The sequence below is a fragment of the Alligator mississippiensis genome, chromosome 5 (genome assembly GCF_030867095.1).
Source record: "Alligator mississippiensis isolate rAllMis1 chromosome 5, rAllMis1, whole genome shotgun sequence".
Classification (NCBI taxonomy): domain Eukaryota; kingdom Metazoa; phylum Chordata; order Crocodylia; family Alligatoridae; genus Alligator; species Alligator mississippiensis.
In genome coordinates this window covers 178,880,350-178,903,775 of record NC_081828.1, presented here as the reverse complement: position 1 = coordinate 178,903,775, position 23,426 = coordinate 178,880,350, and the positions used below count along the sequence as shown (strand labels likewise).

The following is a 23,426-nucleotide window of genomic DNA, read 5'->3' as shown; positions in this document are numbered from 1 at the left end:
AACCTATCTCAGGTACAGAACAAACCAGGTCCTCGTTCTAAAAAACTAATGGCATTTTTCGTGCAGAATCCTAAACTTTCCCTCTTCCCTAAGAAGTGTTTTCTCTGATTATCAGGAGACCCTCAAGTTTATAACTAGATAAAGGGAAAGAAATAATAACCTACTATTTCAATTATATAAACAAGGGTAAAATGATTTTGGGGTTGGGAAAAAATTGGAGGCCATAAAACAGCAGGAAATAGCAAAATTCACAGCATTTTTTATTTTACTCATACTTCCTTTTAGCTCTCTCTATTAACGTACCCATTGATAATTAAAATCTTCCTTACCAATATCCTTACATCATAACTCCCCAAAGGAGTCTAATCAAGGAACTATGGTTCTGACACACTTAACATTTTAGATGTGGTTAATCGTGCCATAAACAGTAACCTGGTGTGGCAGAGCAGAGTGGAAGTGCTTGCCACGTAGGGGTGGCAGCCGGCTCAGAGGGAGACTGCTGGAGGAGCAGCAGGGAAAAACCCAGAAGAACCGGTTTAAGGGGAAAGTGAATGGCAGCGCATCACTCGTGTCTGCCATTTTAAGAGCTCAAGCAGGCAATCAGCAGGTAGCTGATGAAGGTGGCCATTTTAGAGCCAGTTCCCAGGGCTGGGAGAGCAGTCTGCTTCCAGTAGCTGAGGGAGCAGCACCACCCAGCTCCCTTGCTGCTCAGGGACACCTCAGAGGTAAGGGTGAGGCTTTGGGGAAGGAGGAGGCCTCATGGTCCTCGGCACGACCGAAAACTGCACCCTGCCACGATAGGGAGGCATGGTGGACCTGCCTGTGGCAGGGAAGGGCCACTTAAATACCAGGACTGAGAACCTCCCAGGTGTAAGGCAGGTTGAGGTGCCTAAACCCCTGCCCCCACCACCTGGTGGGTTGCAATAACATGGGAGGGAGATAGGGCCAGGCATGCCCATATGGGGCACCTGAGTCTGTTGGGTGTAAGACTCTGCACCCTGAGAGTGGGGCGAGTAAGTTGCGGCCCTGTAGAGAGGGCAGAGTGGAGGTCAGGCAAGCTTAGAGGAAGAAGCACCTGAACCTGTTGGGGTGGAAGACCCCAGGCCCCAGTATAGGGGTGAAATATTAGCCTGAGAGAAGGGCAGAGTGGTCTGGCCAGGGGGGAAGTAGGCCCATAGTTGAGTAATCGCTCAGTTCTGTTCAGGTGAGGGTCACAGGGGAGGCCCAAAAGACTATGCCTGGGCTGTCCAAAGAGGGGAAAGTGAAGCCTAATGGGCCTCCAGGCTCGCTTATGGGAGTAGGGTGGCATGAGTGCAGCCTGGGATAGGGCCATGTGAAAGAGACCAGGTGAGAGCCGGTGGAGTGCAAGAGGCCTCAGTGAGAGGGAGGTGGTGTGTGTGTGGCCCGTAAGGGCAGCATGTAAAAGACCCAATGTGTGCCTAGTTTGACCCGCCCTTGGGCCGGAGAGGCATTACACAGCGTGACATCTGCACATCTGTGAGGCATGGGACACGTGTAAGAGGAGGTAGGAGCATGTACACACCACCTATATCAGTTGGACATTCCAAGGTCAGCCTCCTGCCTAATTAACAGTTTAATTATTTATGAACAAGGCGAGTGGACGGGTGGTATGCCCATAGGCAGGTGGGTGGCCAGTACTGTGACTGGTTGGAGGAGTCCCACTTATCACACCTGGCCACGTGTACAAGTCAATTTAAGGCATGATAACAGACTAAATGAGCCAGAAAGTTATTTCATATTTAACGTATAATAACTTTGTTTCTCATTTGTATCATGCCTTAAATTAAACGTTTGGCAACCTGTGCACAGGACTTGTCAAAACTCTGTGTGCCATCCAGCTGGGGAGCACATGGGGTTTTATAGCTCCAGGTGCATGGGAAGCCTAGCATTGGGCTGTGGCAGTCTGATGTTTGTCTCCCCATTCACCAGGACCTGTCAAAATCCCATGTGCTGCTTATCTGGGTGGCATATGTGGTTTTATAGCTTCCAGCACATAGGGATCCTGTGGCAGCTTGATCCCAGGGTTTCTATGACCCCAACTGGGGTTTTGACAATCAGGTGATAGTTGGCCAGGCCTGGGGATCAGTTTGGTTTTCAGCTCTGATTGACAATCAGCTGATTATAGGCACCCTTGTTTCTTCTTGCTGGTGCAGGAGGAGCCCAGGTTCATGATCCTGGGCTCCCCCTCCATCAGCAGGTAAAGCACAATCCCAAAATCACAACTCCTGTAATGCATACGTAGTGTTGCAGGAGGCACAATTGTTGGGATTGTAGATTAGACCCCATCACATTTTAAATTGAAACTCTGTCAGGGGCCTATATAACTATATTCCCATGGCATTCATGGAGGCAGATTTCAACTTTAAAGTGCAGTTCTGGTTGATTGTTTTTTGGTTTAAGGCTAGAAACAAATTGTTGTCATAGGCTAGTCAGGCTCCTATGCACATGTAAAAGCTTTGCTTTCTTCATGGGTTTAAAGAGATTCTTCTTTACTGTTTCCAGCACTCTTGGTCCTTTTCCAGACAGATGGTAACAATATTCTTCAGGACTGGAAACAAAAAGCAGACCTACAGTTGTCTGGTTTTCAGTAAATTGTACCCATAGGAAATACCGACACACTGGCCAAAAGTACTATTCTTTGTAGCTCACATAGTCCTCCTCAGAAATCAATATTTCAATGATCCAGTTTTCTCAAGAGTACCATTTATGTGAAAATGTCTGTACAACTTCCACATGCCAACTCTGGGCCCAAAACTGAGAACAGTTAAATTAGGATAAACTGCAACTGTAAGGTATGTACTATTTGCCTTATAAGATGCCAACTGGCCCTAGTGAGATATAGCCTTTCTTAAGTGAGTTTGTTTAGTTTATCAATGGGAATTAGAAGCAAGTGGCTGCTCATAGAAGAAGTGTTTAAACTGGGAGGGAGTAGGGGAAAGTTACTTCAAGAAAAGCTTTAGCAGTGAGAGAAAAATAAAATACCCAGAGAGTTAATAGAGGTAAATAAGAGACATTAAACTTGTTAATAGAATATGAAACCCTCTTTGGGGCTGTTCTATGGAATCTTAGTGTTAGAATGGACTACAAGGGTCATCTAGTAAAGTACAACCTCATAAATCCGGCATGATCGGGACTGAAAACCTGCTGGAAATGTGAAAATTCTGGATTTTTGAAACCGGAGTGGTGGCCCGTCCTGGAGCAGGAGCGGGGGGAGGGAGGGAGAGGGTAGGAGCGGCTGGTCCCGGAGCAGTGGCCACACTCAGAGCAGGGGTGGTGGATGGTGGCAGCAGCTGCCGCGTGCAAGCTTCCCCCTCCTCTGCTCTGGGACTGGCCACTGCTACTCCCTGATGGAATGTAGTTTTAAAAAGCGCCGGATTTTTGATATCTGATTTATGAGGTTATGCTGTATAATCCTCTGCACAAATGCAGGATTTGGTGTTTCTATAACCATCCCAGATAGAAGGTTATCTAGAGTATTATATTCTTGAAACTCTTCAAGGAAGGCAGCTGGTGAGTAAAAAATTTGCTATGAGGGGCAGTATTAAGAAAAATCTGTTCATCCTATGTTACTCTGGGAGTGTTGAAGAGCAGTTTTAATGATTATCTTACCTGTATTTTTATTCATACCATTATGTCTTTATGGTTTAGGCTGTTGGTTTTGAAAATGCCACTCCTATTTGGGAATTTTCTAATGTGCCTGATCTACTGGAAATGATAACAGCGGAGCTTTAAGAAAACCCTGAGAAGTTGGCGAGGAGGGTTCTGCATGCATAGGACTGCAGGAAGTTACTGCTTGGATTTGGATGGATAGTTTGAGCACGAAAGAAAGAGTAGGTAAGCTATGGCAAGGGAATGGAAAAGCTAGGGAGAATTTTGGCTAAGTCAGTGCGTAGCCAGCATGGAGCCTTGTTTGAGGATCACAGAAGGTGCAAACTGCTGCTGTGGAATGGTAATGGAACCAAATGTAACCAGCAATTGACTCGGCTAGGTTCCCCCAGTGATAACTGCTTGTTAACAGCAGGACCTGGGCACTGATGCATGTGTTACAAACCAAAAATAACTTAAGACCTAAGCAAGGATTTTTTGGGTTGTATCTTTTATTGAACCACCATAGCTACAGTGTTAAGCCCAGGAATAATTGAGTTAATTAAAAATGTTCTCACCTATTTTCATGAGTAGATAAAATATTATTTTTCTGGTTCAATCAGTAAACATTCCCTAAACTTACCCTTTACATTTAGTGGTAAACAAGTTAAAGGTTAAAAGGGGTGGAGCAAAAGAGGGAGGAAGAGAGAGGGGAGCCAGAGTCATTAACCTTGACTTTAACAGATTATGCTGATATGTTGTGCATCAGTATGAACCATTTCTATGGTATGAAATCCAAGTTGAGTTTCTTTTAACACCATATTTTTAAAACATAAAACTTACACTAATGTCCACGTGTTTTATTTTAATATTTGTTTAAATGGCTTCATTTCACATAAGTGCCTAATTATTAGCTTCCATTTAATGCTGTATTTTGATAGCTAATGTAATGCTGCAGTAGACAGTCTTAAAATAATTCTAGATACCCACAGCACATGCTCAAACTCTCTTAAGTATTTTATTTACCAATACTTCTGAGTTTTATTTTAAAAATGTAATAGGTGGTTTGAGAAACCTATTTAAAATATACAAAAATTTGGCCAGTTATCATGTATGTACATGATTATTGGCCAAATATAGTTTTATAAAGTTGAACTTTATACTTGATATCAAACAAATGACTGGTAAATATCATGTACAGATTACTAAGGGAACATGTAAGTATATTGCAAATAAATGTATAGCAAGTAAGTGTAAGACATTTATATTATCCTTTCTGTAATATAAGGAATAAATTGTTACAGTAGTTCTTGAAACATTCCACAATTGCCCAAGATCAAGAAAATATAAACATTATTCCACTCCATCAACCTGGGAAACTCTCTTGATGGAAGGTTGACCTGTTACCTCTCCATGAAGACTACTTCGGACTTGAAAGTCGTTTTTGGATCAGGCCCCTAGGGCTTGCCTCATTGACATTACTTTCCACTGATGTGAACAAAATGTAGTCGTTTACTGGCATATGCACACCAGGTACTGGCACTTTATTTCTTTATACTTATTCCTGTGCGAGTAATTCAATACAATTCAGACTAAACTGAAAATTGAAAACAAAAGCTACCTAACATTTCAGCAAAAATATTTACTCCTAAAAATAACTGAATTGTTTTGTTTCATGTATTAAGATTCAGAAAACCAATCCAATATCATTCTTCCAGCAAAGAGCCCTTACTTCAGTGAGATGAAATAAATATATACACTATGATTCTACATACATCTGAAAGGACAACTTGGTCCTTCCTGGGTGCATCTACACATGCACCTGACTGCGCAGTTGTTACTGCACAGTTATTTAGCAAGTACTAAATGACTGAGCAGTAAGCGCTGGTACTGTGCAGTCCCCAGCACTGCATGGGTTGTTTCTGTGCAGTAGCTCGTTGCTACTGCGCAGTAGTGGCAGCATCACAGTTCATGCCTGCTGATGCTATGTTGCCATAGCAACCAGCGCATTGCTACAGTGATGGAGCATCTTGTGTAGATGCACCCACTGAGCATAAAGATTGTATGCAGCCAGGGAGCCTTCTTTTGTACTAAAAGGGGGTTACCTCATGATGGGAATAAAGATTGAAGGATTTGATTTTTATACCCCAACAGAAGGGCTTTGAAATAAAAATGATGTTCTCAAGAACAACAGGCAATGTTTGCTTTATCAAATAAAATAATGCAACCCAGCATTGTTTTATTTGATAAAGCAAAGTTATTGGCATGTATGTATGTTATTGGAGTTTATGCTCTAACCCAGTGATAATTTTCTAAGCACTGTGCTGTGAAAGATAAAGGCCTTCATGGAAATACACCCAAATTTTCAGAGCTTTTATAAGTAAATTCCTGAACTAACAAGTTATCATTAGATGTGTCTTGGAACAATTTCTGTTCTTAACTCCATCAGTAAGTGTGAAGTAACTCTAAACCAGATATTACTGAGAGTAGAATTTAGCTCCATATGGTAAAGATTTCTACTTAATCCACTACTTTTTTTCATGTCCATTATCCTCTCTACCTCTCCTCATCCAAACATTACTCTGAGGATAAAAGTTTAGGGATTACCTTATTTAAAAAAGAACATTGCCTGTGACCATCTCCTTCAATCACTCATTCCTTAAACATTAACTTAATATGAAATGAAACATCCTTTCACCCTATCCTATATATTAGAAGGTAAAAGAAAAGCTAATTGCACTTAGTGTACATGTAGTTTAAGATACTTTGAGTGCCAAATGTGTACTGGTAGCTGTAGGTAGCAGAAACATTGTTGTGAAACTAAATGCAAGGAATATGGCTGGGCCAAATCACGTGGCTCTTTTACACCACCTGTTGTACAGGTTCTTGAGATCCTAGTGCATATCCTTTTTTTGTATGGAGGAAATGGGTTAAAATGAATTATTTGTCTGGTGGGACAGTGGAGAGAAGAACAAAGAGATGATCCAGTGAGCCAATACATTTCTATAAAAACAAACTTCCAATTCAAGTAGAGGGGTTGGTTTCTTTTTTGTTTTTTTTAAATCAGTTGTTTGTTTGTTTTTTCAACAAGTCATCGTATGCCACCTCCTCCCTGTCCACCTGTCACATATTTAGTTGTGGAAAACTTCAGGGGCTCAGTAGAAATCTGTAGAACAGCAGCAGCTATATCCACATTTTGAGATCCCAAAGAAAGAACTATTTTCCTAACAGAAAGGACTTTCTTTACTGTTACTAAAATACACATAATATAACTGCTGGGCAATACATGGTCATCTCAAACTCAGGAAAGTATATTTTGGAAAGAAAAAGTCTTTATTTTTATTGAACATATTAAACAAAAATTCCAGTACAATAGCATATTCCATAAGTAATTATAACATATTACAAGCATAGAATTACTGGTCACCCTTCATCTGTACTTGTAGAAAAGCTTATATTTGTGACTGCAATGACCAAAGTCTTTTCCTGAGCCAGGCCTCTTTGCCAAAGCTGAATTTTGGAAATACTCTTCTTGCCTGCTTGCTGAGTTTCTAGTAGTTCAGTATGACAACGATCATGGCCTAGCCATTTCTAACAATGGAAGACCTCAGTCAACTCTAAGGTATGAGTTGGGTGTAGCTATTGATCTCCTCTGCCAAGGTTAATGTGGGGCAAACAAAGTCTTGAAAGAGCTGAGCTCTTCTTTGCCAAGGATCAAGTCAGGGTTAACCTTACAAGTGGTGGTACTTTATTCAGACTGGGGCTCCTTACCATCAAAGGAGGGAAATTAGACATCTTTTCCTTCTCCGGTTCTCAGCCAGGAGAGCAAGAGGGAAAGGTTTGTGGTAACTTGATACCATGAGAGGCAAATCCAGTGAACGCATGACTTCAGAGCATGCATGGTATGCAGCATCCCAAGTGGCCTCTTGATTAACATTTAAATTTAGCCTTGGATACATATGGTCAGGGCCTAGCTAAATTTTCCCCTTGCTCCTTTTCTTTCAGGCAAGGTAGAAAAAGGCATTGATTTAGTATAGAAGTTTAAATGGTTTAGACATTGCAATGAGATACAGCTTGGGTGTTTACTATATGGTTATACAGCAGAGTTGTAGTTTGAATTTTTGAACTCTTGTGGGTTCCTCTCCCAGCCTTGCCTAATTCGTGTGAGGGGTCTGTCTAAACATGGGAATATAATAACAAATTTAATGATCAGTACAATGCAAGGAACAATGAGTGAAAGCGTATATGCTTCTGGAAGATACCATCTGTAAAATGAAGCGCTGAGGAACCTCTTCCCACCATAGCCCAGTGTATGTGCAGTACATAAAATCAGTGTCAGGTATCCCAGTTTGGACTATGGGAAAAGAAAAAAGTAGTATAAATTTAAGATTGTCAGTTAAACTTCCTAGTAAATACTATTTACAACCTATTTATGTGTTGGATCTGATCTGAAACCATTTAGGTAAAGTTGCTTTATATAAGGCTCATGTTCTTAACCAAAGCTTAGTTCAAATGGAGACTGAGAAAACACCTCTTTGTTTCTTGGGTATCCTGATAATGTTTTTCTGAAACACATACTTCCATCTGCCTGGAATTTTCATGAAACTACAGGAAAATTGGTGAATAATTTTTAACAGGCTTTAGAGCTAGTCCAGAAAAAAATCATACCATTTCAGTCTTTTTCAGTGTCTAAAACCTTTCTTGATAATAGACCACTCACTCTCACCCCACCTCTAGTTCTGAAGAGTGTTCTGAAGACTAAACCAATGAATGATTTAAGTGTTCTATATAAACAAAGGGTGGTGTCCTATTACCAAGATTATACTGTCGATAGTCATAATGATGCAATCTGCCAGAAATTCAGATTCAAATTCTATTTTCCTTACACATGAGTAGCACCATGGAATAGATGAGACCCACTGAAGAAGGATTATTTTTATAGGTGTCTAGACTTGAGTAGATGGGAACTACAATACCATATTATGATGAAGGGGCCGCAAAGGCAGATAATGCAGTTGAGTGCCTGATGAGATGTGCCTTTACTGATAGACTTGAAAGAAAATTCAGACAGTGAAAAGGACAGAAATAATTAAAGATGGAGAAGAAGGATAAAGAAGTTGAATGGCAGGAAGAAGCAGAGAGAGAGAAAAGAGGCAATTTCAGACTTGTTAATATTTCTATTTAATGACTATTCCAAATTATGTCAGTACCTTGCACTCAAAGATGTTCTCTGCCATTGACCCTGAAGGATTAACCATTTTACAGTTTATAACTAAAATTTAAATTCTCTTCCAAAAATGGAACACAGAAGTCTTATCTGACTAAAGTACACTGTAGCATCAGTACTGCTACATGCAACTGTCTTGATTTTAAAACAGCACTGCCTTTGCAGCATGTCCAAATTGAGTATCTGATAATAGGATAAATGAATCTCAGAAAAATCTAACACTTTCACCTGTCTATGGGCATGTGAAGCTACTTTTAATGAATACCTCAAATTTTATGGTGGTTTCTTGTTCTAAAGATAGGACCCTTTTTTTCTCAACTCCTTTTCTGAAATGCTTATAAGCTCTCAAAGTGGAGGTTCTGAAGAAAGGCCTTTTCCTATGGCTGTCAGACATTATTATCCATTATTCCAAGCTGGAAGCTGAGTTGTTAATACTGACCTTTCTTTCATGAAATATCAAAAGGTGGCAGCACAGTTGTTTGTATGTTGCCTACATATTGTTTGCACTTAAAAGTGACAACAACTGTTATTTTATGTGACAGCCCTTTTCCATCCATATTGTAACAGAAATGTCAAACTGGATTTATGAACCTTGTAATTAGTTAAATAACATGGTCTTTTATTAAATAGTTGAAAATTCTGGGGGCTTGCTTGATATAACCAATTGCTCTGATTTATGGGCTACCTTTAGCTACTGCAGCTTTTCATTTGCCCTTTAGGGCTGAGTACAAACAGTCAAAAAGCCTGAGGCGGAATGGATTCAAGCTTCACAAATTAGTCTAAACTGTATAGATTGACCCAATAAGCAAGTGATCAGACATTCACTTTTGATTCCGGAAATGTAGCCACATGCCTGCAGTGGCCCAGGCCAGAAGCTGGGAGGTGCTAGAGCATGCTTCCTTGCTCAGCAGGAGCAGACAGCTTGGGCCAAGACTAGCCCACCCATCCTGCAAGGGCAGGTTTTCAGGGAAGATGCAAAGCATCCTGGGATGCTGGGGGACTGTAAATTAAGTTGAATCTGGAGAGGATCTGGGATGGAAGTTCAATAAACTGATTTAACCTAAATCAGTTAAGTCTGAAACTATATCCATCCAGGTTTATCTTAAATTGATTTTGGCCATTTTGAAAGCAGTTTATGTGCACTAAACTTCTGCTGTGTTACAGATTTGAACCAGTTTCTGATCACTTCTACTGGTTTATGTATAATTTCTGTCCCTAGCCCACTAGCTCAACTTCCCTAATTTTAATTTATTCAGTTGGTAAGCCCAATGCTTCTTTCATAGACTACAAGGGAGCACAGAAGTTACCAGGAACTCAGGAAAGAAAAGGGACATAAGGATAGTTTTTAAGTTGAAAAAGGTCTATTTCTTACCTGTACAAATCGAAATTCCCTCCAGTTGACATTGTTGCTGACTGAGGGCAAGGAAGTTATTCCTAGCAAGATGAACAGAAAAAAATCCCAGGATCCCCAGTGCCAAATAAGAGTCACTATGCCAGCCCATAGAGTAGTTAAATGGATCTGTTCTGTTGTTCTGTATCTGAAGAAAAAACATCAGATAAACATTAGAATTGCAGTGTCAATGAGTAGAAAAATATTTTCTAACTTTTGGATTACTTTACGATAAATGGGAAAGGTTTTCTGTAAATATATTAAGACAATCAAAAAGAGCAGACTGTTTCCTGAACAGTGTAATATGTATTAAACTGCCATTATGTGTAGCTTACTGAGATGGGAGTGTTAAAGTAGCATTAACTGCACTTTAATGTACACTGTACAATACTGTAGACACATTGAAAATGACAGGAAGGAGATTCTTTTTCTATAATGTGTGATTTCCTGACATTAGTGAATGTCCAACTTGTAAAGGGATGTGCAGAATTAAGGAAAAATATTTCTTTAAATTATTCCTATCAACTAATTATTCTATTTTGTTAAGACTTTGTTAAGATTAGAAATAAGATGTGATCAGAACTCCCCCATCTGACCACATCAATGACTTATGAAAAATAGAGGCATAAGGGAAACACAACTAAATCAATGAAAAATAAATTCAGTAGCATAATTAGCATAAGGTTAAAAAATAAGACTTTCAACATGAATTTCTGAAACTCCACTTACACAATAGTGCATATAAAGTGGAGAGTGAGGAGAAGGAAGAAAAAAATGGAGAAACCTACCTGAGAGATGGTATACGAATTTAGTTTCCATCTTACGTAATAGCGAATAGGTATAACAAGGGTGTACAAAACATGTAAAAAAGCATAAGCCAAGGCCACTAGTCCAAGCTGCTTCCTACAGAGCATCCATTTGTCCAGCCAGTCTGGGAAACGGCTGTATTTTGTTCCTCTATGTAGCTGGATAATTGCAGCTATTACTCCAGGAAGATAAACCAAGGCAAGAAGGATGAGTGCCACTATTGGGCAGATCCTATTAGGAATGGAAATTACAACAAAAAATGAAAAGTTTTTGTTTTCATAAACATAAGGGTAGATTACTACACGGATCAAACAGTAGAAAAAGAGGAATGCACTTAGGCCAAGAGACAAGTAGATGGGAAACTTCCACATTGGAAAGAGCTGTAGTGGGTAATTCTCTATCTCTTTGGCTGCCAGAAGAGAGCCTTGATCCAGTGGTGTAAGACCAAGAGTCCGAACAATACCCATCACCATTTCTTTAGCTTTGCTGTCATCTCCACAAACAAACACCTGTAGTGACAGAAATCATTGTGACAATCATTATTACTGACCTGTATAACAGTACCACAAACTTCTACTGGCTTTTTTGCTATCTATACAATAGTGAAAGGTAATATGTTCTGAAACAGATTTCAGAAGTAAAATCTTTCCTAAGGAAAGTTTATAACTTAAAGTAGTACTATCATATATATGAAAACAGCAAAATTAAATATGCTGGATATAAGCATTTAGCTGGAATGGTTGGATTTTAACAACCACTTTGGAAGATAACTCCATCAAGCGGTTTGTAGACATATTAGTATTGTGTTGTTAAAGGATGATTGGACTTTACATAAATGGTCACAATCCTCCATTGCTACCTCACAACAGTTCACAAGGTTCCTAGAGCAACAAAGACACAAGTCATAGGAGCATAGACCACCTTTTATTAAAATAAATGCATATTTGCCTTTGAGGTAACACAGTGGAGGAACATCTCTCAAACAGGTGTTCAGGGTAATACAAAAGCTCCCTCACCATCGGGCATTTATCAGGAGCACAGGGCAGACAGGAGAGTAGTAGGTACTCATTTCAGAGTCTGAGGAAAGAATCAACTTGTGTTTTTATTAACTCAGTATGACGACTTGTGGAGCTAGCAATCTTGTCTCTGTTAAGCCTAATTGGTGGTGGGGAACGAACTGGTGCTCAGCGCGGGGGAAAAGTGGCTGCTCCCCCTTCCCGTAGCTGGCGCCTCATGCTGCAGCCACTCAGAGTCCACGTGGGGCAGCCTGTGTCTGCTTTCCATTGCTACCTCTGCCAGATGACGCGGCAGAGAGGCAGGATAACCCCGTGGGGGCTGCGAGTGGCTGCAGCAGGAAGTGCTGGCCACGGGGGTGGGGTGGAATGCTTTTTCCCTATGCTGAAACCCCAGTTCATTCCCCACTGCCACTGCTCAGTCCAGACGGGCAGCGTCGGGCGTGCAGGATTGGGGCTGTGTGCCCGTCCCCTCTTGTACTACAGGGCTGGGTCAGAGGGTCCCAGACAACAGGGGCTCTATGGAGCCGGGTCAGCTCCCCCCTCTCAGTGCTGGTGCAGCCTAGCCTGGCTCCACAGAGCCCTGCCAGCCCACACCCTGTGCTCCTATCGCCCTGCTCTGGGCCCTGCGACATTGGGGCAAGCCTCATGCTCCTGCTTACTTCCATTCCCCCCCTGCTGCTTTTCCCTCTTTCCTGCCCACCCACCGACCAGCCACTGTGTGCTACATGGCTCCCATACCCACATCCATACCCCCACACACATCCACACATCCCCACAAACCCCCATATGTGATCATTTCTGCATATACAACACAAACGCACACAAATCAGGACAAAAAAAATATTTTTAGTTAAATTAAAATATATTGTTAGTATGTAATTTGATTGTTAGTATGTAATGTGTTTTTTTCCCCCCAAAGATGGCAAACCCTCTTCCCCAAAGGAGTACTTCCAGGGCCAAGGGGAGGGACTTCCAGTGGCAAAGGTCAGAGGTTAGGGGGCAGGACTTCAGGTCCCAAGATGGCAACCTGGGGGCGGGGCACCTGTCAAGGGGCGGGGCTACCCATGTGGCCCTCAACAGCTTGCCAAAACTCAGTAAGTGGCCCTCCACCCAAAATAATTACCCGCCCTTGGAGTAAGGGCTTTACCATGGTTCCTGAGGCTAGAACAGCCTTATAGGGGCAACTCATTTGCTTCTCCTTTGCAACTCAGTTGCTTGCTCTTGAATGCTGTCTAGCATTCAGGAGCCAAAGGTCAGAGAACGACCAGGACGGCTTTCAGACATTGCTGCTCTGTCTGTTTCCCTAAGTAGTGGGCACTAAAGACCTGGCCCAGAAACCTCTCACCCCAGGTAAACACTCTGGATAAGTTAGGTCATGCATTTATATTCAGTGAGCACCTCTCTGCTCCTGTAGATACCCCTTACCTCATACTAGCCAGAATGGAAACTTGATTTAGACAACCTGGTTCATGTCTTCCCCTTTCATCTCATTTCTCCTCCTATCATCCATGTCCATTCTATTATCTCATTTTGATTCTCTTCTCTTTTCTTTCTGTCATCTCTTCATTCATCTTCCAGCCTTTTCCTTCCCTTTTCTTTGCTTCTCAGGCTATCTTTCCCAATTCTTGCTCATTTCCCCCCCCCCCCCCCCCCCATAATCCTCTTTCCCTAAAGCTGTTTCTTATTTTTCTAGCTCAAAGCATTTTAGTGAATTTTAAAAATCCTCCCAACATTGTTGGTATCTAGGAGCAGGTTCCTTCCTCTGATCTGTTAACAGATAGAGATTTGTTTCTGGGCTAAGCTCAATCATATCATGTTTCTGCCTAAAGGTAAATTTTAGTTCAGTTTATTTGACTTAAACAGCAGATTATCGTGAAAGTTCCATATCAGTCTTAGATTCTTTTCTGTCTCATTGATATGTGTTTGCCCAATGATATATTTTACAAGAAACTCCTGTTGCTTAGTTTTACCTGTCGGCTTGCATCTAGTGTTCCTGACTGCAGGGCCCAGGCTGACACAGTGTTGAAGGCTTTTACCACCTTTGCACCTGGCACCAGTTGAGCAAGGTGCTCTGCATTGGATTCAGGATATTGGTTTATTTTTAGGTTGTTGCTTACATCCACCAATACTTTTCCATGGAGAACTTCAGTTAGCTCTGACAGAAAGTTGTAATGGTCTCTTTGGATTGCTACAATAATTATGTTGGACTTTTTCGCAGCTTCTGCATGGCTCAACACCTCTATACCTTTGGGAATCAGGCTAGAAGTCTGTGCCTTTCGGCTTCCAAACACTATAGAGTAACCACACTGGAGCATCTTATGTCCCAGGGATCTTCCAAAATCTCCTGTTCCAAAAATACACACAGTTTCTGGTTTATTTGGAGAGTCTGCAGTAAGATGGATCATGTTGGAAGAGTTTTTCTCCATTTCTAAAAAATAATGAGGAAAAAACAAAACAAGTGTGAATACTTTGAAACTGTCAAACTATCAGAATACTCTGAGTGCACCCAGAATGTATAGTTGAGTTATCTTTGCTACTTAAAAACTTTAGCTGCATATTCCCCTTGTCCCCAAGTCACCCAACTGATGCATCACTGCTTATAGTTTAGGGGGCATCTTGGCTGGAACACAAAGGAGCTTATATTTCTTTCAGGATCTGAAACAAAATGACTTATCTAAGGTCACACAGAAAATCTATGAAAAACTAGAGAATTCACTCCTAGTCTTAAGTCACAAGCTCAGCCTACCACTAGCAAATCATTCCTCTAAAAGTAATCCATAAAAATAACCTATTGGGCATAACAGTAAGGGATAGCAACCCATCAGCAGAGGACTGTAAGAATTTATTTGACCTATTTGCATGCTCTGGTTTGTGAGATTACATCTTTTGACATGTTTAAAATAACTCTGATAGGTTTGATTTTTTTTTTCTAGTTTTTCTTATTTGAAAGGAGAACAGAAGAGATGTATGTGTAATACTCATAAATAACTCTCAGTCATTACCTAATAAGGATCTACTTTCCATTTTTTGCACATTATCCACTACAATGGGTATGAACCTTTCTTGCAATATGGAATAATCTAGTAGAAATCTCTGAATTGGACCTTAAGAGGTCAGAAAGCCAGTTCTGACTTGTAAAACATGGCCCTCCTAACTGTGACTTGAATGGAAACCAAATCATACTCACTGTGTGTTATGCAGAATTGTTTAAAATTATAAATGTATTTAATTTAATCAAGGATTCAGAAGTAAAAAGTAAATTTACACGTTGTTTTCTCTGTTTTTTTAAAACAGCATATCATGCATCTAATTACTGATGATTTGGGGGAAAGTGTCTGACCAATTTATCCAGCAAGTAATGATTTGACATTTGAGTTTTTGGCTAAGCACGGACATTTTAAAAGCCTGAGTCAGAATCACTCTAAGTTATGCAGTTTTCTGTAAGTGGGATAGGTTAGATCGGTAGCGAACAGAACACATGTTTGCTCTTTGGGAGAAGAGCATGCAGACTGCCTGCAGTGGCTGAGGCCAGCAGGCTACAGGCACTCCTGCATGCCTCGCAGGCTCCCCAGCCTTCCAGAGACTTCCAAGTACAGCTGAGTGCCCAGGCCACCACTGATTGGCTGCTGGGCATGGGTGAGCACACCCCCTCCTCCTGCCATGTCATCTGTTAGCCATGGGCTCACTCATGCCCGGCAGCCAATTGGGCTCTGTGGTGCTGTACCCGTTTGCAGGGGTTATCTTGGGCTCAGTGTCAGGTTTGTGTGGGGTGCTTCATGATAGGGTTCATGCAGGGACATAGATGCCTTTCCCTTCCCTCCTGTGCTTCCTGCAGCTGACCACTGGGCAGAGGCAGGAGGCAGGGCTGTAGAAAGGGTCTGCGCTGACTCGGCTCTGTGAGAGCTTGGGTGCAGGGTCCACTGGTTACTCGACTGGAGCTGCTGAGCATGGGGCAAGCGTTAACATGCCTTCCTGTAGGGGTGGGCTAGCAGGGAACCGCAAAGAAGCCTGGATGTAACTTAATATGAATTGCTAGGGTATCTGGTACAGAAGTTTGACTCACTGGTCTCACCTAAATTGATTAATTTGAGTTCGTATCAATCCAGGTCTATCTTAGACCAGGTTCCACCATTTTTAAACCAGCCTATACACCAAACTTCTTTTCTCTTATAGGTATAGACCAGTTTCCAATCACTTCTACCAGAAAAAGTGTACTTGTCTGTACCTGGCCTTAGAAAGTGTAAACATTTTCTGTTGTAAATGCCTCCAATTACAGGCCAAGCACATACAAAGCTGAAAGTTCCTCACAGAGGCATTGTCATAGGATTCTTGAGAACTGGAGTCAGAGGGATGATATAAATGAATTAAGAGAATCTAATCTTTTCTAAATCTGCAGGATACCATTAGCTGCAATTGGACACTAGCACAGAAAATGACAATAAGATATTTTGTAGTGTCAAATGTATAATAGATGTTTATTAGGCTTATAACTGATTAACTGGCAAGGATGGTGAAGTGACTGTGTTACTACAGCGCCAATCCTACTTGCAGTGACGTCAATAGGTGTTTTTTCTTAATTTTCATTATGTTCAGGAGCAGGAAGATTATTTCTATTTTCTCCACCAAAATGCCTTGAACTCTTTTGTCCAGGGTAGGGGAACGGTATGGCTATGCAAATTTCACCGAATGTTTTGTTTTGAAGCTGTTTCAATGTGTTTAGAGCTCAAAACAATGAAATCAAAACAAAACAGAAAGCCTTGAAACAGCTTCAAAATGAAATGAGGGCACTGGAAACGTTTTGAGTTTCAAAGCAGCCTGGTGGTGGGAGGCAGGGGAGAGCCAGGGCTGCACTCCAAGCAGCTCTGCAGCCCCATGGAGCTCAGCCTGGCGGTGGGAGGTGGAGCGCAGCCCTGGCTCTGCCCGCCTCCTGCTGGTGGGCTGAGCTCCGCAGGGCTGGCAGAGTCAATCAGAGTGCAGCTCTGGCTGTCCTTGCCTCTCACCGCTGGGCTGTGCTCCGAGCGGCTCTGCAGCCCCACGGAGCTCAGCCTGGTGGCGGGAGGTGGGCAGAGCCAGGGCTGTGCTCCACCTCCCACTGCCGAGCTGAGCTCTGTGGGGCTGCGGAGCTGCTCGGAGAGCAGCCCTGGCTCCCTCCTGCCTCCTGCCACCAGGCCAGATGACAGGAGGCTGGCGCTGCTGCCTGGGGCCAGAGGCAACATCAGTCTTCCAGTGCCGGTCCCAGGCAGCTGCGGCAGCCTCTTGTCATCTGGCGCAGATCCAGGGGTCTGCACCCCTGGGAGGAGTCTGGCATTGCCCTGCAGCCCTCCCAGGGGTGCGGGCCCCTGGATTTGTGTGCCAGATGACAGGATGCTGCCTGGGGCCAGCGGCAGCAGCAATCTTCCTGTGTGCAGGCTGCGTGCAGTGCCGGTCCAAGGCAGCAGTGGCAGCCTCCTGTCATCTGCCACAGATCCAGGGGCCTGCATCCCCGGGAGGAGTCCAGCACAGCCCCGCAGCCCTGGGGTGTGGGCTTCTGGATCTGTGTGCCGGATGACAGGAGGCTGCCGCTGTTGGAAAGCATCATGAGTTTTGCTTTTTGAAGTTTGAGGTGCAGGTTCTCAGAAACCTCTGCACCTATCTCCTTGAAACTTGGCAGGCTTCATGCCCTCAGAAGGGGCTACCATCCCTGTAATTTTTGTCCAAGGCAAGAAATGACAAGGCAAGAAATGACAAAGTTTTCAGCATTTTCATGATTTCCCATTATAGCCTATGGGCGAAATGTTGAAACACATCGAAACAGCAAAACAGTTTTGACTAAACAAAACAGGACAGTGCTTCAAAACAAAACAAAAGGATGAAACTAAACACTGTCCCTTCGAAATGGTGAAATGGACGTTGAAACAAAATGATGGTGTTTCGCACAGCCCTAGGGAATGGAGAGTGCTGGAAAAAGAAGAAAAAAAGAACCCTCAATGCTCCTCCTTTTGTCATAGTTTAGGGCCCTATGCCTGCAGTATGTATAAAGAATTTAGGAACTTTCTATAAATTTCTGAGCATCTTCAATTCCCAATTAAGTTAATGGGAATTGAAGCTGTTTCCTACCTTGTAGGATCACGCCTTAATAAACACGGGTCAAATTCTGCTGTCATGCTCTCACAATGAGTTCTGTTGTAGCCAATTAGAGTATTGGTATGAATATAAAAAGAGGGCGCCATCTACACGAGACACTACTGTGCAGTGCTTACTGTGCATGTATAAGCTAGTACTAAATAAGGGCACTTTTACATGTGCTCTAGGCAGCACTTTAATTAGAGCAGCTTCGAGAACTGCTTTAATCAAAGCATTGCAGTGTCTTGTGTATCAGCATCCCTGTGCTTCAAAATGAGGCATAACTAGAAATGTTGGCACTCTGGGCAGAGGTGCCAGGGAGTGGGGACAGAGGATGGGGGTGGTGTGCCAAATGCCAGAATCTTACTTGACCTTGGCTGCTGGGGATGCAAGTGAAGCCTTACCTGACCCAGCTGTGGCTGCTACTGCTGTGGTGTCATTAGCTCTCCACACATGGGTTGCTGCTGCCACAACCACTGCTGCTGTGTAGATTTCCCTGGGGCTGCTGTTTTTTGCCTCCCATCTAAAGTATTGCTCAGGGCTGGTGCCCCACTTGCCCACTGGTTCAATCTAACCAGTAATACTGGTCCAGTCTGACCTTGGCCAATTCACTGAATGTCTCTTTGCCTCAGTTCCTGGGTTATTGTATGGAAAATAGTATTTCCTTTCTTCTATCCTCTGTTTATCTTATCTATTTAAATTGTAAGGTGTTTTTCCCACCCAGCAGGATCTATTTTGTGCCATAAGCATGTACATCTCTTTGCATCACAGAACCTCTAATCTTTGCTGCAGCCTCTAAGAGCTATAGTGATATATTAAAAAAAGAAAAAAGATGAACACAAAGTTTGTTATATTAATAGTGGGCTTTCTGAAATATTATATTATGGAATCTTTCAAAATAGCCATAAAAGAGGCATAATTAATATCTAGTTAATGCTACAGATTTCACATTATCATTTATTCCACAATTTAGATAGAAAAAAATACACATTTTAAATTAAGCTTTCTTCTGAGCCTTCTAGAAATGTGTGCATCCTTTAATAAGCATTCAATTAAAATGAATTGCAGTCTTATTAAATAGCTTCAGCAAAGGAGGAAGCCATGAAAAAAAGCTCATGGTAATAGATTTAGAGTTACTTGCCTTTAAACGTATGCCATTATGATATATTATAGATGCTTACTAAATTACAGATACTTTATCAGGGAGACAGCTTTGCAGGAGAGTTTTGCAAACTAATGTTAAATGTAGCACTATTACATCTTGTTTTGGATCTACACTCTACTTTTGATAGTAAATAATTCAAGACATTTTGCCTTGAAGCATGGAAGCTTGTGTATGACATGCTGTTTTAAAACTTGATATGAAAAAATAATAAGGATATTAGAATTAGGACTTAATATGGAATGCCCTGTTATGTTATAAAGAAGAATTGATATGATGATCTCACACCCTGATCCCTGCAATGGGTTTTTTGAGGATTGGCTATTACATCAGGATACTCATGCTACCTTATAACTCTTGCCTTATATGTTACCCTGCCAGTAATTGTGGAAAGATTACCTTGTTCTGGAACAAATCAAATCTTCTCTAAATTTTTCCTAATAGTAGTTGGTTATGTAATGGAGTTAAAGGCAAAGTGATTGAGTGCTATTACATACACAGACTTAACTGCACGCAATTCCTCAGGTGTATTTGTGAATCATATCACTTATGTTGCCTGGATTACAGAAATGCATGTGAAGATGTTATTTAATTGCTCTAAACATGCTTACATGGGTTGGTGATCTTACAGTTGTCTGGGGAATTATTTTATTCTTTTGTTTCTTGGACTCTAAACTCAGTATATATGTATCTCCAGGTCTAGTTCAGTATTTCAATAAGTGGTGTCTACTTTCTCCTATTCTGAGAAAAATGCTAAGGAAAGTAATTCCATGTGAAACATCCCTTGGTGTCTTTTCTTTTTATAAACAGAATTAGAAGAAAACCAGAAGGGAATTTAGTCCAATTGTTTAAGGTTATGAACAGCAGAAGGAGCCAGCTCTTCTAGACCTCTATAGCTATTAAGAACTCAAGCTCAGGAAAAGTACATACGGTTGACTGAAATTTTTTGAAAAAGTTTAAGTGAACTTCTTTCAAAATTGCAATTTTTAATGAACAATTTAAAAAATATTATTGATTTATTTTCAATCCCACCCTTTATCTCCTTCTGCCTTCCCTTTTTCAGTGGTAATCATGAAGGAATAATGGAAGTGAGAAGGAAAGGAGAAGGGGAGAGAAGGGAAACAATACATTTCAAAATGGAAAATACAGTTCGTTTTGAAACCTTCAAGATGGAAATTACTTCAACTTCCTGAAATTTTTCACTGCATAGTTTTTCCTTTTTAAACCGGTTCTGACACTACATCACTTTGGTTTCCACAATGTTAATGATGGATGCACATAGACCAGTGAATAAGATCTACTGTGGGGGGCATCTACACGTGCTTTACTGTGGAATTGACTAATCAGCTCTAAAGTATCACTGTCTACGCATGTGGTGTTATTAGGCTGGAGTAAACTAATTAACTCCACCATAGGATAGTACTGCCTGACACAAGTACTAGCCTACAGTGGAGTTATTTACTCCACCACAACATATGTGTAGATGGTGACTGGAGCTGGCTAGGCTGCAAGGGTGCTACAGTGCAGGGCTGCCTGCCAGCTAGCGTTGCACTGTAGCACCCTTGTGCCCAGCCAGCCCCACTGCAGCACACTGAGCTGGGGTGGAGCAGTTCTGAGCTGGTAGGCTAACCCCCCTGGACCTCCTGCCAGCCAGGGCTCCACCGCCCCTGCTCAACATGCTGTGATCCCAGGCTCATGTGTAAACCAACAACAGATAGTAAAAAGAGGAAGGGATGATAAAGCCCTTTCTTCACCCAGCTATTTCTAAGCAAACAGGCATGGTTTCAGTTACAGGAAGAGGAAGGTGAATAGTTCAGCTGAATCCTGAACTTTTTACTTGCATTGATCTTTATCTTATGCTTGTGATCGTTTCTTTTAAAAAGAAATGCCAAACCCTCATTACCCTGTGTGACTGAGATTGTGGTGTGTTGTTAAGTTTTAGATTCCATTTAGGGAAGCCTCATTTTTATTTTTAACCAGAAGATGGCAGCAGAACCCTGTTTTCCCTCGATGTGTGAAACAGTTCACAATATTTTCCTGAAAAAGTGATCCAAGAAAATTTTTTTTGGTTCTTTAATGTAAGTGTTCAGACCCTATACAGACAAATGCCAAAGAATCTCACATCAATATATACACTTCGTCTCACCTCCATTTCTGTATTTTTTTTCTGTGGAGCTTGAACTCATATGACTTCTTTGCCTCTATCCATATGTGGGCTCCAAAATGATGTGCTGCTTATTATTTTTGTCCTATGATGTTGGTGGGAAGATGCTTTTCATTAAGTTCCACTACTCTGTATAGGAACTAAAATCATAGGAACATGCTATTCTTGACCCAAAATGCTAACAATATACATTTGATAGCAATCACCAAGTACATACCTATATGATGCATGGGATGAAGGTACAACCTTTCATTCAACAATTTAGATCTTCAGTTATTTTTGTTTTAATAAAGTATTTTATTTTATATTTTTGGTCAATTCACATTGAAAGGCATCATAGGAGAATTATGTTTTATGGAAGGTTCTGAATGGAAAGAAGGTTGTTGGCATATAAGAAAAATAGGGAGTTTCTTTATGAGTATTGGTTCGGAAGAAGTAGTGAAGGTAAGAGCAGAACCAATTGGAGAAAGTACAGAACTGAGGGTTGAGATGAAGGCTGGGAGGGAATTGTGTACAACCTTGATGGTGAAGAGGAGACAGCTGTATTTTGTTACAGAATATCCGATGAAAGCAGTACAATGATTCAGAAAGTGAAGTGATATGCTTAGAGTGGCAAAAAGAGAACTCTAGTATTTACAAAAGAAGAGGTGTCAAGTACATCAAAGATCATGGGGAACTTATTCTACCCAAGCTATGAATTCTATTTCCATGTTCTTGTAAGCAGCTAGAGGAGGGCTACTGCCGTTCTGTGATACAGTAGAATTCCTAAGTTCCTAACCCCCCACGAAGACGAGACTTTCAAAATATCTGGAGGTTTACAGAGCTGCAGCAAACAGCTGTGTGGAGCAAATGATGAGCTCTAGCTGACTGGGGAAGTGAGACCTTTGAAATAAAACCCTCAGGAACAGCTGAGCGGCTCATCCTTAATTCAGAATTCAGCAACCCACTGAGAATTGCATGGGTCACAGACCATCTAGGTATGAATGATAGGGGTCTGCTTAATAACAAACAGTGCTAAACCACAGAGGCACCACATCGGAATAGCTTTGTTGGTCATTTTAGTAGTGATACCTCAGAAGGAAGCAAAGACCTGTATAAATTATTGCAACAATATTGTAACATTCAGGGCTTGAGGTTTGCCAGGGTAAATACATAGGAAGTCACACAGGAGTCATGGTAAACAGGCCAACAACAACAGACCTGGGACACTGACGGATGTTCAGGGCCCTGCTCTAACCCATAGTGCTTTACAGAAAGCATCATGAGTTAGAGCCCCCCCCAGCCAAGGGGGTGTGGAACAGAGCCCTTTGCCTCATGGTTCCCACAAGCTACCCCAGCTGCGGTATTGGGGGGGGAGCTGGGCTGGACCTTTGTGATGAGGGGGCTCTGTTCTACCCACCCTGCCCCATCCAGCTCAGGCCAGGCTTGCCCAGCAGTTGCTTCTGCAGCTCTCAAGAAGTCCAGCTGGAACTGGGGGGGGATGGATGGAATGGAGCCCCTCGCCTCAGGGTCCCAGCCCAGCTCCCCCCAGTACCTCAGCAGAGATCGTGAGTGGGGCCCACGAGGTGAGGGACTCAGCCCTGCAGCTACTACTGCTCCCTTCACTCCCTCTCTGCTGACAGCCCTGGGGGGCAAGTGAGGGGGCTGCATGAAAAATTAACTCTCAAGGGCATACAAATTCCCTAAGGCACTCTAAAGCAGAGCACCTTAATGTGTTACCTGATTAGATAAGAGTTAATTTTTCACACAATTGGCCATTTTAGAAGTGCTCTGCAGCTGTGCGCATGTTAGGTCACAGCTCTAGAGTGCTTTCAGGGGCCTGATTGTGTGGAAAATGTCACTTCTGTCTGTGCCCCTGTATGCTGAGTTTGCTTTTGTCACTCAAACTTGTTTCCTCATATTTAAAAAAGGGTTATTTTTATTCCCCTATGCCTAGCAGCACAGGGAAAAAT

At 42.0% G+C, this 23,426-nt stretch overlaps 1 protein-coding gene across 1 annotated transcript; it reads right to left on the bottom strand.

Moving 5' to 3' along the window:
* Positions 1-6,916: 6,916 nt before the first annotated feature.
* On the bottom strand, positions 6,917-21,475 carry STEAP4 (STEAP4 metalloreductase). Its single transcript, XM_059729026.1, is given in 6 exon segments — positions 6,917-7,960; positions 10,206-10,289; positions 10,291-10,371; positions 11,012-11,539; positions 14,017-14,474; positions 21,457-21,475. Coding segments are annotated over 5 exon segments (1,410 nt in total). The 5' UTR covers positions 14,473-14,474; positions 21,457-21,475; the 3' UTR covers positions 6,917-7,699.
* Between the last annotated feature and the right edge of the window lie 1,951 nt (positions 21,476-23,426).